Below are 15122 nucleotides of genomic sequence, written 5' to 3'. Positions count from 1 at the left end.
ACGCCACTGTGATTGGCCGCCGTTAGCCGTCATCTGCATGCGCCTGTGCGAGCTGCTAATAGTCCATTCGGACCACACAAGTTATTTAGTCAAAAGCGGTCGATGAGTAGTAGGTCCAACCATACGCAATTTGACAGCTAATGTCTTGTGACATACAAACTGTAACAATACATGCAGGTGCATCCCATTGAGGCGCCACCCGATGACCATCGATCAATGCTGCAACAGGTAGTGGACTGATCACGTGACAAGCTTTGCAAAGTTTCAGTTGTGAACGTTCAAATATGCCTAGTTTGAGTGGCCTGGGAAGTTTCATGGGAAGGTTGTGGTCACACTGGCAATTCTTAAAGATCCTGATCTTAAAACCGAGTCTACATGCAATCATACCATTCCCTCTGGTAAGGGCAAAACACTGTCCCTATGACAGGACATTAAATGCAAAAACATTCAGTTCTTGCATGACTGCAGAACTGTCAATTTTTGCTCTGAAATGTATTCAGTCAAATGCATCTAGGAAATGTGTGAAATAATGCTGAAATAATAAATTATAGTTGAGATAATGACAAAAATGTGAAATATAAGCCAAAAATCGTGGCTGGAATTACTACAATCTCAGAGTTTACCCTATTGTGGTTGCTGCAGTGTACATGATGTTTCATATTTGATTACATCAATTACAATATATTGGGCCTATAGCATTGAAACAAAAGTCACACCGCTACTGTAGATACACCTCCTGGGTAATCCAACTTGCTTTTATAGTACTTTAACAAGCATCCTTGAATGTTTAGAAAACCATGTCCTTTCACTGCACTGTAAAGAAACTGTTCAGCTGCTGTCTATGACATTGGTCAATTAATTTGATACAACACTGTGTCTCAAGTTTTTCACAAATGACTTTTATCTGCTCATGTGCAGAATGTTACTCCAAGCTGGCTCATAAAATAGAGTGTCTGCATTAACGGTGCATAGTCCCATTAGTGTAGAGGGCGCTGTTGAAGATACTGCCGATCACCGTTAGCATTGATACGAAGATTGCCAAAGTTGAGCTGTCATCAAGAGTAAAGCGCGTAGGTGTTGCAAATAACGTTGCCTTCGTTGTCTTCTCTGCGCATCACGCAGTCTGTAGTAATGCCAGGGTGCGTGCATATGTGCTTCTTATTATGACATCACAAAAGAAGTTTGCTAAAGCTGTCATCCCCCGTGTTCACCGAATCATGAGCCGAACTGTGATCGGACCACTGACTTCAGTGGATCGGACTTCTTCGGACTCGGGGGAAATGGGTCACAGCGTAAGCGCTGAAGAGGAGTCGGTAGCGTAGGTCTCTATAGGAAACTTGCGCCGTGCGCCCGCGTACGCATTTTGACTAAACCACCGGGACCATGTGCCTTTAATGCAGAGCATGACAAAAAATATTTGTCTTAAGGCCACCGCACACTACACGATCCGACTGGTCTTAAAGTCTTAAGCCAAGCTGGGTCTCAAGACCAGTCGTACGACCGGACACCGCACACTATACGACCGAGTAGGCTTACGACTGTAAAGCGCGCGCAGTGCGCACTGCGTGCGCTTGCATTTTGCTGCATTGTAAATGGCTGAAAGCTCACGACTGGTCGTAGAAATTCAACATGTCAAATCTCTACGACTGGCGCTAAGACCCAGTCGTACGACTAGAAAATGGCAAGACTGTGACGTCACACTTCTAGTCTTAAGGTCTTAAGACCGGTGAATCGGGGCAAAATCGTGTAGTGTGCGGCGGGCTTTACTTGCCCCATTGCCAATAGTGTAAGCTACGCTGCACACTGGCACTGGTCCAACAGTCCTTGACCAGTAAAAAGCACTGTCAGACCAGTAACTTTTTCAGGAATTCACTAGTAAAAAATGGAAAAACTGGGTATCTACTGGTCCAATGGACTGGTTGGACCAGTAGAAGAAATGATTTAGTGTGCAGCCCTGGGGTATTAAAGGACAAGTTCACCTTCATAAACATAAGGATTGAGAAAATGCAACAATATTAGTAGAACACATCAGTGAAAGTTTGAGGAAGATTAGACAATCGATGCAAAAGTTATGAATTTTTTAAATTTTTGTGTTGGAACCGCTGGATGAGGAGACTACTACAGCTTGTGAGTCATATGCGTACAACAGTATAAAGAAAATGTAAAAGAAAATTCAACATATTTTCACTTTTTTCGCATAATAAAAGAGCACTTGACTTGCCTCTTTCTAAAGGCAGGGGGAATAATATTACCCATAACATTTGTCGGTAACAAGTCAGGGGAATGTGTACTTTTTTCAAAAGATGGAATTTTGTGAAATTCTCTTTATGTTTTCCTTATATTGTTGTACGCATGTGACATCTAAGTTATTCATACACTGCAGTAGTCTTCTCATCCAGCGGGTACTGCACAAAAACTTTAAAAATTCATAACTTTTGAACGGATTGTCTGATTTTCCTCAAACTTTCAATGATGTGTTCTACTAATATTGCTACATTCTCTCAATCCTTATGTTTATGAAGGTGAACTTGTCCTTTAAAGGGTCTCATACATTGTACTTTGTACAGGAAAGTTCTTATCAATTTGATTTGTCTGGTAGTGAGGTTTGTTTGCCAAGGACAAGTGTAAGAGTGGTTTTGTGGCAGTACCCAACAATGGCAGCAAGATGTGCCTTTATGTTTGACATTTATTGGCAAAAATCTTAGCAGAGCAGGGCTAGAGCAGATCAGAATAGAAAAACAAGTATTGTGTGGGTATTACTTTGAAGAATAATTTATCCTTCATGGCATTTAAACATCCTTCCTTTTTCAGTGTAAATGTCAGTTTTATTGCTTGTAAAAGATGAACCTTTTAATAAACAATTGTAAATTCAAAGTTGCATGTTCAGTGTTGTTCTGCCATACCTATCATAATTATGTGAGTGGCTGAGTTTGAAACTTGATGCAATAATGTGCATTAACTTGTACAGCTGTAGATGTCCTCATGGTAATTCTCTGATTTAAAATAACAATGTGCTGCAGTGATCAGCAGAGACTTAAAATGGAAGATGCTTGAATGCTGTACTTCAATACTACACTTTGTACTTTTAGATTTATTTCAGAGAGATTGCCCATGACCACAAGTTCCGAATTTTTTAAAATGAGGGGAATCATTTTCCTTCCTGGTATTGCATAGCAATTTGCTACATGCATTTTGGTATGATCATGGAGCTACTAACTGTTAGTAGCTCCATGGTATGATTGCTAGATTCATTACAAAATACCATTTGCGTAGTATTTTCATTACATAGATTGTACACCATTCAGGGGCAGATCCAGGAATTCCGTAAAGGGGAGGTACCTTCACAAAATTATTTTTTTCTTTTCATATATATTTTGTTTAAAAAAAATATAAAGAGGTTGCGCATGCCCGTTGCGCCCCCCTCTGGATCTGCCACTGCATTTTGTTCCAGACATACATATTAAAACTGTTTTTCATTTTCTAAAAGGAAATTATTCCTTGAAATGCCATCTCAGTGGACCATAAATCTTTCCAGATGGAGCTCTGTTTCCCATACACAGTCTGCGCACTTTACAGAATGAGTCCCAAGACAAAAACTGGATAAGGGAAATGCAAATTTAGCTAGGAAATTTGCCAAGTGGAACCTCCTGAATTTACCCAAGAGTGGGCTGAAATATGTGTGTAAGCATGTGTGTGTGTTTGTGTGTGTGTGTGTGTGTGTGTGAGTCAGAATTGAATGATGTTGAGATGGTGATGAAACATCCATGGTGACAGCAGCAATAATTCTGGACGAAAGTATTGTGTGACTGATTAGCTGACTGCCTGAAGGGCCTTGCTTGTCTGTCAGACTCAGGGTCTAGTACCGAAATCATGTGCTCTATGGTTGTACTAATATGTTTGTTTGTTTGTTTGTTTGTTTGTTTGCTTTCCAATTGTTAGACAAATTGTAACCATTAAAATTTTGGCATGTGGTGCTTTGGGCTGTGTGCAATGCTAGAAGTACATGGGGGCAAAAACATTATAGCATTTTTATATGAAAAGTCAGTGTGATCATGCTTTTTTACTGGATAGTCGTACGCTCTGTAGGTGTGATTGTTAGTGATCTGTTTCTTTGCAAAGTTGTGGTATAAAGGCCTTCAGTATTAAAGTCTTCAGCACTCTAGCAAGACAAAATACAAACTGCTAACTCCAGGAGCTGGTGTTTCTTTTGTCTCAAAATACTGCCAAGTACGAGTACACTGTACACCCTCAGTGTATTGTTCAAATGGAAATTGGCCATGCAAATGAGTGCGAAAAATGATTCTGCACTGTCAACCAGCAAGACTGAAACCTTTAATTCAGAAATAGTTTTACAGATCCGTGATACATAAATAGTTCAGGATTCTTTCTCAAAGCATGAATAAGAACAGAAGTCAGTGAGGTAGACATAAATTAAAATTATAGTAACTGCAATAAAAACAAGGTGGGGTTCGATTTCATTTCCGTTTTGAGAGTGTGGCATGTACAGTGTAGCATGCTGAATGGTTTCCCTCCTGGTCACGTGTCCACCACTCTCCACAACAAGCTGCACTCCAGTTTCCGTCTGTGGGCGACATACTTGGGAAAAATTTGACGATGTTTTACATCTCACATGGTGAATACACTCAAGTACAAATGTCATCAGGCTTATGCGGAACCTTAATCCTGTACATTGCCTACGTCACTGTGTAATGATCATACCTGGTATGCGGCATGTGGGATGGGCATGGGTGCCCTGAGGGTAGACGGTTATGTACAAGTTACTGTAGACAAAGTCTGGTGGGGGGGGGGGGTGGATGTGGCACACTCTTGTACTGTCTGTTCAAGTGAATACAGACGTAACAATCTACTGGTGCAACTGCCATTGCAACATGATTGTTTCGGGTCAGCTCACAAGTTTTCTGCTGTGGATGTTATTGTTTGATGAGAATGTGTGTCGATAGGCATATGTTGACTTAGTGTGCTTTCAGCATCTAATGTACAGTACAAGTGTCAAAGGGCATAGTGACTAAAAGCACAAAACTGAGTAACAACATAGATTTTGAAGCTCTCACTTCCTTTCTGGCTGATTCCCCCAACAAAGTATCAACATACAGTACAATCTGTTCAGTATGATGTGTCTGCTTGTGACCTGTGTTGGGAAATTTCTTCACTTTGTCTTTTTTTACTTTCACTTTGAGCTTGTAATTTAATACTGGTTGATTTTTTTCATTCTTTCACATACCAGAGTGACAGTTGTTATCTCTTGTGAGAGTTAATAATGTTATTTTGTTTACTTTTTCATACCATCTCATGGAGAGTTCTCTTATTTTATTTCAGTGTTTGCAATTTGCAAGTACTGAAAATGGACATAATGACAATTTATCCAATAACACAGAAGACTTTGTTATTCTTGTAAAAACCAGGAAATTGGCTCTTAAACTATATTTCTTAATGAAAAAAAGAAAGTAAAACTAGCTGTACCTGTCATTAATTAAAGAAAAAAAAAATTGTGAAGCACGCAGCAGACATGCCTTACTGTCTTTCGTTTGCCTGAGTTCTATGAGGTAAAGGAATTTCTATCACAAAAGTATACCTTGTGTACGTCTGAGTCTGTGCACCCACGAAGCGGTATTTGAGGATGACAGCACCATGGAGCTTCCGAAAGCATGTCATTGCCAAAGGTGAATGATAACATGTCTGACAGGAACAGATGTTTTACTACTGTTTTCACTCAGCAGTGCTAAAGGCATTATGTGTTGGGTTTTCTCTCTATCTGTCCATCTATCCATCCATCTATCCATCCATTCATCCATCCATCCATCCATCTGTCTAGTCATACATGGTGTAAAGTATTGAGGGATTGTCTCTTTTTAGCATACCCGGAAGTGGTATAGCGAGGTACCCGCACCTCGTCAGGGGCCCGAATACCGTCACCCCGCTTAAAATCGTTTTAAACGCACTAAACAAAAATTTATGCCCGGGACTGTGTTCAGTATGCTTGAAACTTGGCAGGGCCAAGCAAATTTTGGTGAAAACCGAACAGTTTTTCGCGAAAATCGGAAATTTTAATCGGAATAGGACCCTACGTGTTATAAGTATCACCACTGTCCCCGCACGCATCTTTTACGTGTATGTCTATGGGAGCATCACGGTCAGCCGCACACGTCTTTTACATGCTTTGCCTATGGGAGCGCGGGTGACGAGTTGCGGGCCCCTTCCTTAGCGCACAGCTATTTCGCATCGTTCGCGTTTGACGACGATAGCTGCAAATTTTCGATATCGATCAGTGAGCTTGTGATTCCATTGGAATTTTCAGCATTTTTCCTGTATGTGAGTTGGATTTCAAAGAATTTCAGTGGCGAAATGTGATTCAAATATGCGCAAACATTAACTATGACGAGGTGCGGGTCACCCAAGTATACTTACTTGGCACCTCGAGGTATTTAACCCTTTACCAACTGAAGATTCCGTACATAATGGCCTATGGTTCCCTAGAAGATGCGGCAATATTACTCTCATTTTGACATGTTCTTTCTAAATTATGTAAAATAGCTCACTGCATGTTTATTTTTGTCTATTACAAGTTATGTTTATTTGAAAGCCTGTTAAGACTTCACCAAGAGAATGGTATGTCACAGAAGTAATTCTGACATACTTTTGTTGACCTTTGACCTCTTTCAAATTATGTATACATTCTATATGAAAACAATAAAAATGGTAAAACGAAACTAAAAAAAGAAAAAGCAAACGAGTGGTTTCGGGTGTTATAGGGAGTAATAAGATGGTGGTTTTGGGCGGTACAACTACTAATGGGTTAAATGGGAACTTATCATAAGTGTGTGTGAACCATACGATGTACAATGTGTAGGGGCCTACATTGTGTAGGCCTACATTGCAAAAATCCAAACCACACCAGGGGGGTGTTTCATAAAGCTGTTCTTAAAGTTACCAATAACTTGAGAACGACTGATGATCAGTTCTGATGTCCTATACATAAAGAATTTCAATAATTCAGCACAAGAACTGATCACCAGTCGTTCTTATGTCGCTCGTAACTTTAAGAACAGGGCCCCGTCTTGTAAAGCCTTCAAATCAATCACAAGTCCCCAAATCAATGCAACTTGCATTGCAGCTCTCACAAAACTTGTGATTGATTTCTATCACAAGTCTTTATAAGACAGGCCCCAGGTTTATGAAACACCCTCCAGGATGAAGGCATTATACAACTCAAAGTTATGAGCATCAGGTCAAAGGTGACAAGGTTCCTTGACCAAAATCTCACCATGGTAGACAATGAAACAAACATATTGTAGGCTATGCTTAGTTTTTGGTTGGAGGGTGGTGTAGGCTGGCAAAGTCTTATTCAATGTTTCATCTTGTTGGAGAAACATTTTTCAGAAACAATGTCAACTTTGTGCCATTATAAAAAATAGCAGATCAGTTTTTATGCCATGCTCTTTAAAAGAGTAGTAAACCTCAGTGGTCAAAGTACATGTAGAAATGGAAATGATAACATAAAATTTGCAAATTTTAGCTGAATGGTTTAGATTGAATTTGAAGTTTATTTCTGTTTCTGTGGAAATTTGCAGATTTACACTCTTAGTTAAAGCACTATCAATTAAAGTTCAGAATTATGTCAAATGCAGAACTCAACATTACAATGTATTTACAGTACACACGTTCATGAGTATAACTCCCAGTGATTGGGTATAAAATTGTGTGATAAGAACTACAATGTGTATGAATTTTGACTACAATGTATGATGTAAAAACTGTTGAAAGATAGTGTGATTAGGAATATAAGTTGTGTGCATGTGCTTGAGCATGTTACCAAACCTTGTCCTAGAAATAAAGAGCATAAAAGTGAATTAGATATATATGCAAATGGTAAATTCACACAATATTGTGTAATATTATGATCATACAAATATAGCCATTTGATCTTTAATAAGATTAAGTACCTGGTAAATATTTAATACATTACTTGTATCAGTTCATTCACAAAGTGTATCCGCAGACTGCCTTCTTATCTTTGCATTCTTATCTGTGCAGTCAGAGAAGTTGAAACATGATACAGTGTATCATTAAAAGGATCATGCCAGTCACAGCCGATTCAGCACACATCAATGTCAAATGTGGCTCATGGTGCAACAATGGTGTCGTTATTATTAGCAGTGTTGTAACCCTCGTACAATGTATGGTACCTCTGACACCAGGGGATGGGGGAGTCAGACATGAAATTTCAAACAAAACATGCATGAATGTTCTACCTGCACCTGTCTTGGTTGTTCTTTTAAGCCATATATCTAAAAAAAAACAACAACAAGACACAAACACAGAAAATTATTTATTCAACTTGATATGTTTTTTTTTTTTCACATAATGACTGCTCTCATTCAAGATACAGCTGAAGCTAGTGTAAACGTTTTATCATGTCTGCGTCGTGCATAAAAGATATTAAGCATATTATTTTGTACAATCATCTTAAAGTATACGGTGCACACATACACTGTATGTACACAGGTATTAAAATGCTGTTAGTTAAACATAATAGGCAGTTACAAATAATATCTGAGAAGCAAGGCGATCTTCCCTTGGTTTTCTCCAAGTACAATGTTGCCGCATTTGTAAATGTGCAAATTTACCTCTGCTTGTGGGAAGCCAGTGTATTCTAAATATTCGGTCTTGTTCAATGATTTTTGCGCCTGGAATTGTGTGTGTGTGTGTGTGTGTGTGTGTGTGTGTGTGTGTGTGTGTGTGTGTGTGTATGTATGGATGTGTGTGGTTAATTCATGAATGATTTGAATGAAATCAATAAACATCAAGGAGAAAAAAAATGTGTGTAAAATCTTGCCATGACCAACTTTTCATACAATTGATAGGAATATCTACATCATGTTTCAAACATATATTTGGGGTACATTTTATTTATGAGGAAAAGATATTTTCTGTATCATTTATTATACCCCCACCCACACATAGTGTGTAGGGGGGGGGTATATAGGAATGAAACATTCTCGTCCGACAACTTGTCGGACAAAAATGCTCTCAACCAATCAGGGGGGCATTTCATGAAGCATTTTTGTCTGACAACTTGTCGGACAAATTTGCTCTCAGCCAATCAGATGCAAGGATTTCAGTAGCTTTTAACATTTTGTCAGACGAAATATCTGACAAAATGCTTCATGAAATGCCCCCCTGATGCAAGGATTTCAGTAGCTTTTAACATTTTGTCAGACGAAATATCTGACAAAACGCTTCATGAAATGCCCCCCTGAGGTCGGGTGGCCGGTCGGTCGGTCGGTCGGTCGGTCGGTCGGGCGGGCGGTTGGGCGGTCGGGCGGTCGGTCCGTTGCAAAATCTTGTGGGTCGAACTCCTCTCTCATTTTTTGAGCAATTGACCCCAAATTTGGCATGTGTGACCGCTATCAAAGGTAGATGTGCAAGACACTTTTTCGGTAGTATCGCATAATGCGTTACCATGGAAACGGCATATTTTCATAAAAACTTGTGGATCGAACTACTCTCTCATTTTTTGAGCAATTGACCCCAAATTTAGCATGTGTGACTGCTATCAAAGGGAGATGTGCAAGACACCTTTTTCATTAGTATTGCATAATGAGTTGCCATGGCAACGGCAAATTTTAAAAAAATCTAGCAAAATGTTGTGGATCGAACTCCTCTCTCATTTTTTGAGCAATTGACCCCAAATTTGGCATGTGTGACTGCTATCAAAGGTAGATGTGCAAGACACCTTTTTCATTATTATTGCATAATGCGTTGCCATGGCAACGGCATATTTTCATAAAAACTTGTGGATTGAACAACTTTCTCATTTTTTTAGCAATAAACTTCAAATTTTGCATGTGTGACCACTATCACAGGCAGATGTGCAAGAGACCTTTTTCATGAGTATTTCATAATGCGTTGCCATGGCAACGGAAGATTTTCATATAAATCTTACAAAATGTTGTGGATTGCTCTAATCTCTTAGTTTTGTAGCAATTCAGTTTGAAGTTGGGATATGCGATCAATGTAATATATATTTGTGCAAAACACATTTTGATGTGTGTGGTGATGAATCTGTTGCCATGGCAACAGAATTTTTTTTTTACCAATCATACAAAAATGTGTGGATTAGCCTAACTCCTTCAGTTTTCAAGCATTTGGCTTAAAAATTGGCACATGTGACCACTATTGTATGTAGATGTGCATACTTACTCTTTCATCTTTTTTTTCTATGTGTTGCCATGGTAACAGCATAGTCTGAATGAAAGTCATACGAAAATATTGTGGATTCAGTTAACTCCCTCAGTCTTAGAGCATTTGACTTGAAATTTGGCACACATGACCACTATAGTATATAGATGTGCAAACTTAATCTTTCGTCAGTGATGAACAATGCGTTGCCATGGTAACAGCTTTTTTTAACCAAAAAACATACAAAAATATTGTGGATTCAGCTAACTTTCTATAGTCTTCAAGCGTTTAGCTAGAAATTTGGCACACATTACCACTGTGGTACGTAGATGTGCAAAGGTAATCTTTCGTCAGTGGTGATCAATACGTTGCCATGGTAACAGCATATTTTGAATGAAAATCATAAAAAAATATTGTGGATTCAGTTAAATCCTTCACTTTTTGAGCATTTGGCTTGAAATTTGGCACATGCAACCACTATAGCATATAGATGTGCAAACTTAATCTTTCGTCAGTGGTGAACAATGGGTTGCCATGGTAACAGCAGCTTTTCACTAAAATGCATACAAAAATATTGTGAATTCAGGTAACTACCTCAGTCTTTGAGCATTAAGCTTGAAATTTGGCACATGTGACCACTATAGTACGTAGATGAGCATACATAGTCTTTGGTCATTGTTGATCAATGTGTTGCCATGGTAACAGTATATTTTGAATGAAAACCATGCAAAAATATTTTGGATTCAGTTAACTCCCTCAGTCTTTGAGCATTTGGCTTGAAATTTGGCACAGATGACCACTATAGCATATAGATGTTCAAACTTAATCTGTCATTATTGTTGAACAATGCGTTGCCATGGTAACAACATTTTTTCACCAAAAAGCATGTGGATTCCGCCAACTCCCTCAGTCTTTGAGCATTTAGCTTGAAATTTGGCACACCTGACCACTATGGTATGTAGATGTGCAAACTTAACCTTTCGTCATTGTTGATCATTGCGTTGCCATGGTAATGAATTTTGAATGAAAATCATAAAAAAATATTGTGGATTTAGTTAAATCCCTCACTTTTTGAGCATTTGGCTTGAAATTTGGCACATGCAACCATTGTAGTACAGAGATATGCAAACTTTGTATTTCATCATTGTTGAACAATGTGTTGCCATGGTAACAGTGCATTTTGAATGAAAATCATACAAACATTTTGATTAGATCCTACTTTAACTTTCTATGTTTACAGCATTTTGGCTTCATATTTGGCACATGTTACCTCTACATTACCTAGATGTGCAAAAACTCTTTTGTCAGTGTTGAAAATGTGTTGCCATGGTAACAGTATATTTTTAATGAAAATGATACACTGATATTGTGAATTCAACTAAGCCCCTCATCCTGTTAGCATTTGGCTTGAAATTTGGCACATGTGATGGCTATGATTAGTTGTGCAAAACTTCATTTTTTGGTTAATATCCAACATTGTGTTGTGCCATGGTTATACAATTTTTAATAAAAACCATAGAAATCGTCAGTTTATTTATCTTGCTCACTCAGTTTTTGAGCACTAGACTTGAGATGTGGGACATTTGACTAACAGTGAGCAATACATTTATTTAGTGTTGGACAGTGCATTGCCTTGGTAATTTTTTTTTTCATTAAAAAGTAAAAATAAAATCCGGGTTGAGCTAATTTCCTCAATTGTGGGTGGGGGTATATTAATCACAATGAGTGATAGTTCTAGTTTCTATGGGCAAATGCACTGAAATTTGTGCACCACTAAAGTTGATGCCAATGCCGCATACAGTGAGGTTAAGTTTATTAAATTTGTTTTGTATCCATTTTTGATGCAGTATCCTTCCTTCATCCAAGCTGCCCATGAGATGCAACACTCGCTGTAAGAAGTCTTTCTGTCAACTCTACTCAGCTCAACACAGCACCGACCATTCAAAGACCATCAAGTCAAGTGGCTCTAACTTGGAGGAACTCCGTGAAAAGTTACTTGAACTGTGAAGCGCAAAGAGCAGCACTCTGCCAAGAAGAAACCAGGAGAGAAACGAAGAAAAGTTTTCCTTGACACCCATTCACTTTCATCTAAAACCATCTCAGAATTTGCTGTCAGCTGTACCAGGGAATCGTTATACAACAGATAATGGCCAGTCCTCAATGGAAAATGCAGGTAAGGCAATTGACGTTGAACTTTGCATCACTTGTCCTTGGAGACTGCTATGAGGGGAATGAAACCTAAATATGCATGTGGACGGAATGAACACAGCAGTCCATTCAAAAGTAATGAACGAATGCAGCTATCTGTTCAAAAGTTATGAACAGTGCCACCTCCAGTGGATGAGAAAAATACAATAGTTTGTGACATCATTATTATTATCATTCATTATGCCAGAAAATGATAATATGTTGAATTTTCTGTACATTTTCTTTAATATCACTATCCTGTGTTGATGTCGCAAACTATTGTGTTTGTGTCTGTGTGTTTCTCTGCTTGGTTTGCATTATCCAGACTGAATTACTATTCTCTGCTATTTATGCTTTAAGATCACCAATTTATTAATTTCCGTGCAAATATGTTTGGGTTTTGTTTTTTTGTTTTTTCATCAGTTGTACAGGGTTAACAACATCCATTAGAATTGATTACAAGTAAGGCGTATTGTGTATATGATATGAACTTTAGAGCAAAATGTCAAATCAAAGAGAAAAACAAAGGTAAGAATAAAGCATTGATCAATGGTACATCATGCAATTTGTATGGAAACCTTAAAGTACACATACACATTGATGTGAAACTTATAAAACTTTCAGTTTGGATGACAGCATACTATGCAGTCAGTATAATAATACAGTATGATACTGTAAATCTTTAGGTATACAAGTTTTCCATTATTAGCATTCATTATTGGCTGCCCATGTTGAAATATCTGCTAAATTTTCCTTGGAAGGAAATGACAGACCTGGATATTAATTTTCAGAATTTGGAAAGCAAAAGAGAAGATGATGCAATGAGTTCTGCTATGAGTCAGGTACATGCATCTGTGCTATGTCTGTGCATAAATCTGCTATTGATCTGTATACTGAAGCCCCCATTATGCTGGAATAGCAACCAAACCGAGCAGGTCTACATGTACAGTGTACATTCACAGTGATGTGCAAGTACACCGTAACTATTTGAAGACATCAGTGCTTGCTGCCCACTCCAACCAGCATAAACAAGCATTGTTTCGCGGGCATTGTAATTGACATCTTGGCAACGGCAACCACATTCCGTCATGCGCAGTCCAGAGATGCGTGCACATGTAGGCATGCATGATGCAGACAGATTTGCCTTTGAATTGTTTTTGCGCCGGAGGCAATGTACATGTACATGCAGTGTATGTGTAATATGTGAGGCATGGATTAGTGTTGTCTGAGTCGTGTGCCTGATGTTCTGTTCGTGCACAGCGTCTTGTGATGGGTAGTGCACAAATCCTGAATTTGAATATTTCATTTCACCAATTCGATAGCAAATTGGAAGAATATTGTTGCAAAGCATTGGCAGTTTACAAATGTACACTGAGAATAAAATGATTTGAGGAGATTCATTCCCTTTGCATGCTACACACATGATACAAAAGAATTTCAAATATATGCTGCACACTAGAATGTACTCCATACAAGTGTAATGTAGTCACTAGGCTAAGGAGAGAATATTTACCTTTATCATTGCTATGTATTGTTTGTTTTTTTTTAATGTATGATGCTCATTCAAGATGTGTATCTTCTTGATTCTGTTAAATTTCACAATAATCGTACATGTACTTCTGACAAAGAAGAATTATTAACTCAGTGCACCATTTGTAATATTATACATTAGATGATATGTAGAATGAAAAGAAATACAGTGTAATTCCTTTTCACTAGAGTGCTTTATACATTGTAACGTACATTAAATGAACTGAAATCTTATTTCAGAGTTTCTGTTTGGAGGTACAGTATGCTCTAAGTTTCGCTATACAAATGCAACCATGCACACTTGTACATAAGTGTGCACTGTTCCATTTTTAATGCCCGTGATTGTACCAGTGACAAGTTACTAGTAAAGTACAGTTGAACCTCTCTTATCCGGCCTCCCTTTATCTGGATCTCTCTATTATACGGACGCAATCTCGCCATGATTTTTTCCCAATAATTACGGGAGGAAAGGGGGATTCCCAACTCCTTGAGAACTCCTACACAATCACACATGAATTACATATACTTGATACATTTCTTAATAATTATTTAGGTAAATCATCCCAAGAATTTATAAAAGAAAATGATTTCATTCTTGCAAACACGAACCTCTATTTTGGGGTCTGTTACTGAGTGCAACAATGAAAAGGTTGCAGTATACACATTACTACATGTGGTACTACAATGGGCTACATCAGTACATGTGTATGTATATGTACATGTATAAAGCATTGAGTCTCCCGTATCCGGCCAAATCCCTTATCCGGATGAGCCCCGGTCCCGACTTGTCCGGATACGAGAGGTTCAACTGTACTGGCAGTGTGTACAGTTTTATAGTTACCATGCTGTCAGCAAACTTCTAACCAGTTTCCCACATCCCAAGAAGTACTTTATATCTCAAATGAGAAATATCTGGAACCATCAGGGAAATGCTTTGAACAGATTTCATGCATAGAGTCCTGATTTGTTTTGTGTCAACACAGAGTTAAAGTGCTCGATCAGACACAACAAGGCAGAGCAGGCTGGGCCCATGCTTTCCTGGAATCCAGTTATGCGAAACTATGTGTACCCAGCTATGCCCCTTTGCACAGCTGAGGAGCTGCCCCGTGCGGGTGTTGAGCACATGTACAATTGTAGGTCTTGATCATGTGTTATTGAATGTCACCAGACAGCTTGTCATCACCAGCTGCTCATCCAGTAATTAT

At 38.5% G+C, this 15122-nt stretch overlaps 1 protein-coding gene across 1 annotated transcript in view; it reads left to right on the top strand.

Annotated features, from left to right (window-relative positions):
* LOC139739075 (cold shock domain-containing protein E1-like) overlaps positions 1–15122 on the top strand; it is a 49967-nt gene that overhangs the window by 2357 nt on the left and 32488 nt on the right. Inside the window, exon 2 of the mRNA XM_071649688.1 lies at positions 12048–12373. Within this exon, the coding sequence (XP_071505789.1) occupies positions 12347–12373 (27 nt within the window). The 5' untranslated portion in view covers positions 12048–12346. The remainder of the gene's footprint in view (positions 1–12047; positions 12374–15122) is intronic.

The sequence above is a fragment of the Diadema antillarum genome, unplaced genomic scaffold, assembly GCF_040938485.1.
Source record: "Diadema antillarum isolate AM-2024a unplaced genomic scaffold, OU_Dant_1.0 seq00000782_RagTag, whole genome shotgun sequence".
NCBI classification, from domain to species: Eukaryota; Metazoa; Echinodermata; class Echinoidea; order Diadematoida; family Diadematidae; genus Diadema; species Diadema antillarum.
The sequence above is the reverse complement of the archived record's forward strand: the minus strand, read 5'-3'. Positions and strand labels throughout refer to the sequence as shown.